Genomic DNA, 1006 nt, shown 5'->3' on the forward strand with positions numbered 1-1006 from the left:
TGGGGACAGGAGCGTAGGGGACAGGGGCATGCTGGGCTGGAGGCAGATGGAGATGGGGGTGCACAGGGAGGGGGCACAGGGGTACAGCGGACGGCTGGGAGTACCCGGGGATGAGTCACATGGGCACAGGGCCACCCAGCCCCACTGCTGCCAGTGCCAGGTCTCTGTACAGGCAGGGCCACCCCAGCTCCCTCAGCCTGGCATGCAATGAGCTGGACGGCCTCAGCTTGGGGCAGGCTGGGGGGAGTCCAGGAACCACCTCTGCTCCTGGTGGGGCCATATCACCCCCTTTTGCCCCCCACCCCCCCCATGCAGGTGCCGGGAGAGGTGCCCGGTGGGGCGGTACGGGCAGGATTGCCAGGAGAGCTGCGACTGTGCCAACGGGGGCCAGTGCTTCCACGTGGACGGGGGCTGCCTGTGCGAAGCCGGCTTTCAGGGCAGCCGCTGCGAGGAGCGGCTGTGCCTACCCGGCCTCTACGGCCTCCACTGCCAGAGCCGCTGCCTCTGCCACCCCCAGCACAGCCAGAGGTAGGACCCCCCATCCCACCCTGGCTCCGCCCCAGCACCCTTGCCTCCCCCCTGCACCATCACCTCTTCCAGCACCCCCACCTTCCCCCCAGCACCCTCACCTCCCCTCAGCACCCTCGCTGAGCAAGCTGGGATGCTGGCTGGGTGGCCAAGAAGAGGTTAAACCCTCTCTGGGGCAGGTGCTTTGTGCCCCCCTCCCATTTGCAAAGCTCCTTCCCAGCACACCCAGTGCCCCATACTGGGAGCACATGGGTGCTAAGCGGGTACCCCCCCAGCTGCCACCCATTGCTCGGGGAGTGCGTCTGCCACCCTGGCTGGGCCGGGCTCTTCTGCAACGAAAGTTGCCCCCCCGGTTCCTTCGGGGCCGGCTGCCTGCAGACCTGCCTCTGCCTCCATGGGGGGACCTGTGACGGGACCACTGGCCGCTGCCACTGCCCCCCCGGCTACACGGTGTGGGGGGCACGGGGGGGCTGGTGGT

At 68.8% G+C, this 1006-nt stretch overlaps 1 protein-coding gene across 3 annotated transcripts in view; it reads left to right on the plus strand.

Moving 5' to 3' along the window:
- Positions 1–1006, plus strand: part of PEAR1 (platelet endothelial aggregation receptor 1) — a 9026-nt gene that overhangs the window by 3813 nt on the left and 4207 nt on the right. For all 3 annotated transcript variants that reach the window (XM_010564120.1, XM_010564122.1, XM_010564123.1), the window contains exons 9-10: positions 316–528; positions 804–978. In XM_010564120.1, the coding sequence (XP_010562422.1) occupies positions 316–528; positions 804–978 (388 nt within the window). The remainder of the gene's footprint in view (positions 1–315; positions 529–803; positions 979–1006) is intronic.

This window comes from Haliaeetus leucocephalus, unplaced genomic scaffold (assembly GCF_000737465.1).
Source record: "Haliaeetus leucocephalus isolate CR32 unplaced genomic scaffold, Haliaeetus_leucocephalus-4.0 Scaffold175, whole genome shotgun sequence".
Lineage (NCBI taxonomy): Eukaryota > Metazoa > Chordata > Aves > Accipitriformes > Accipitridae > Haliaeetus > Haliaeetus leucocephalus.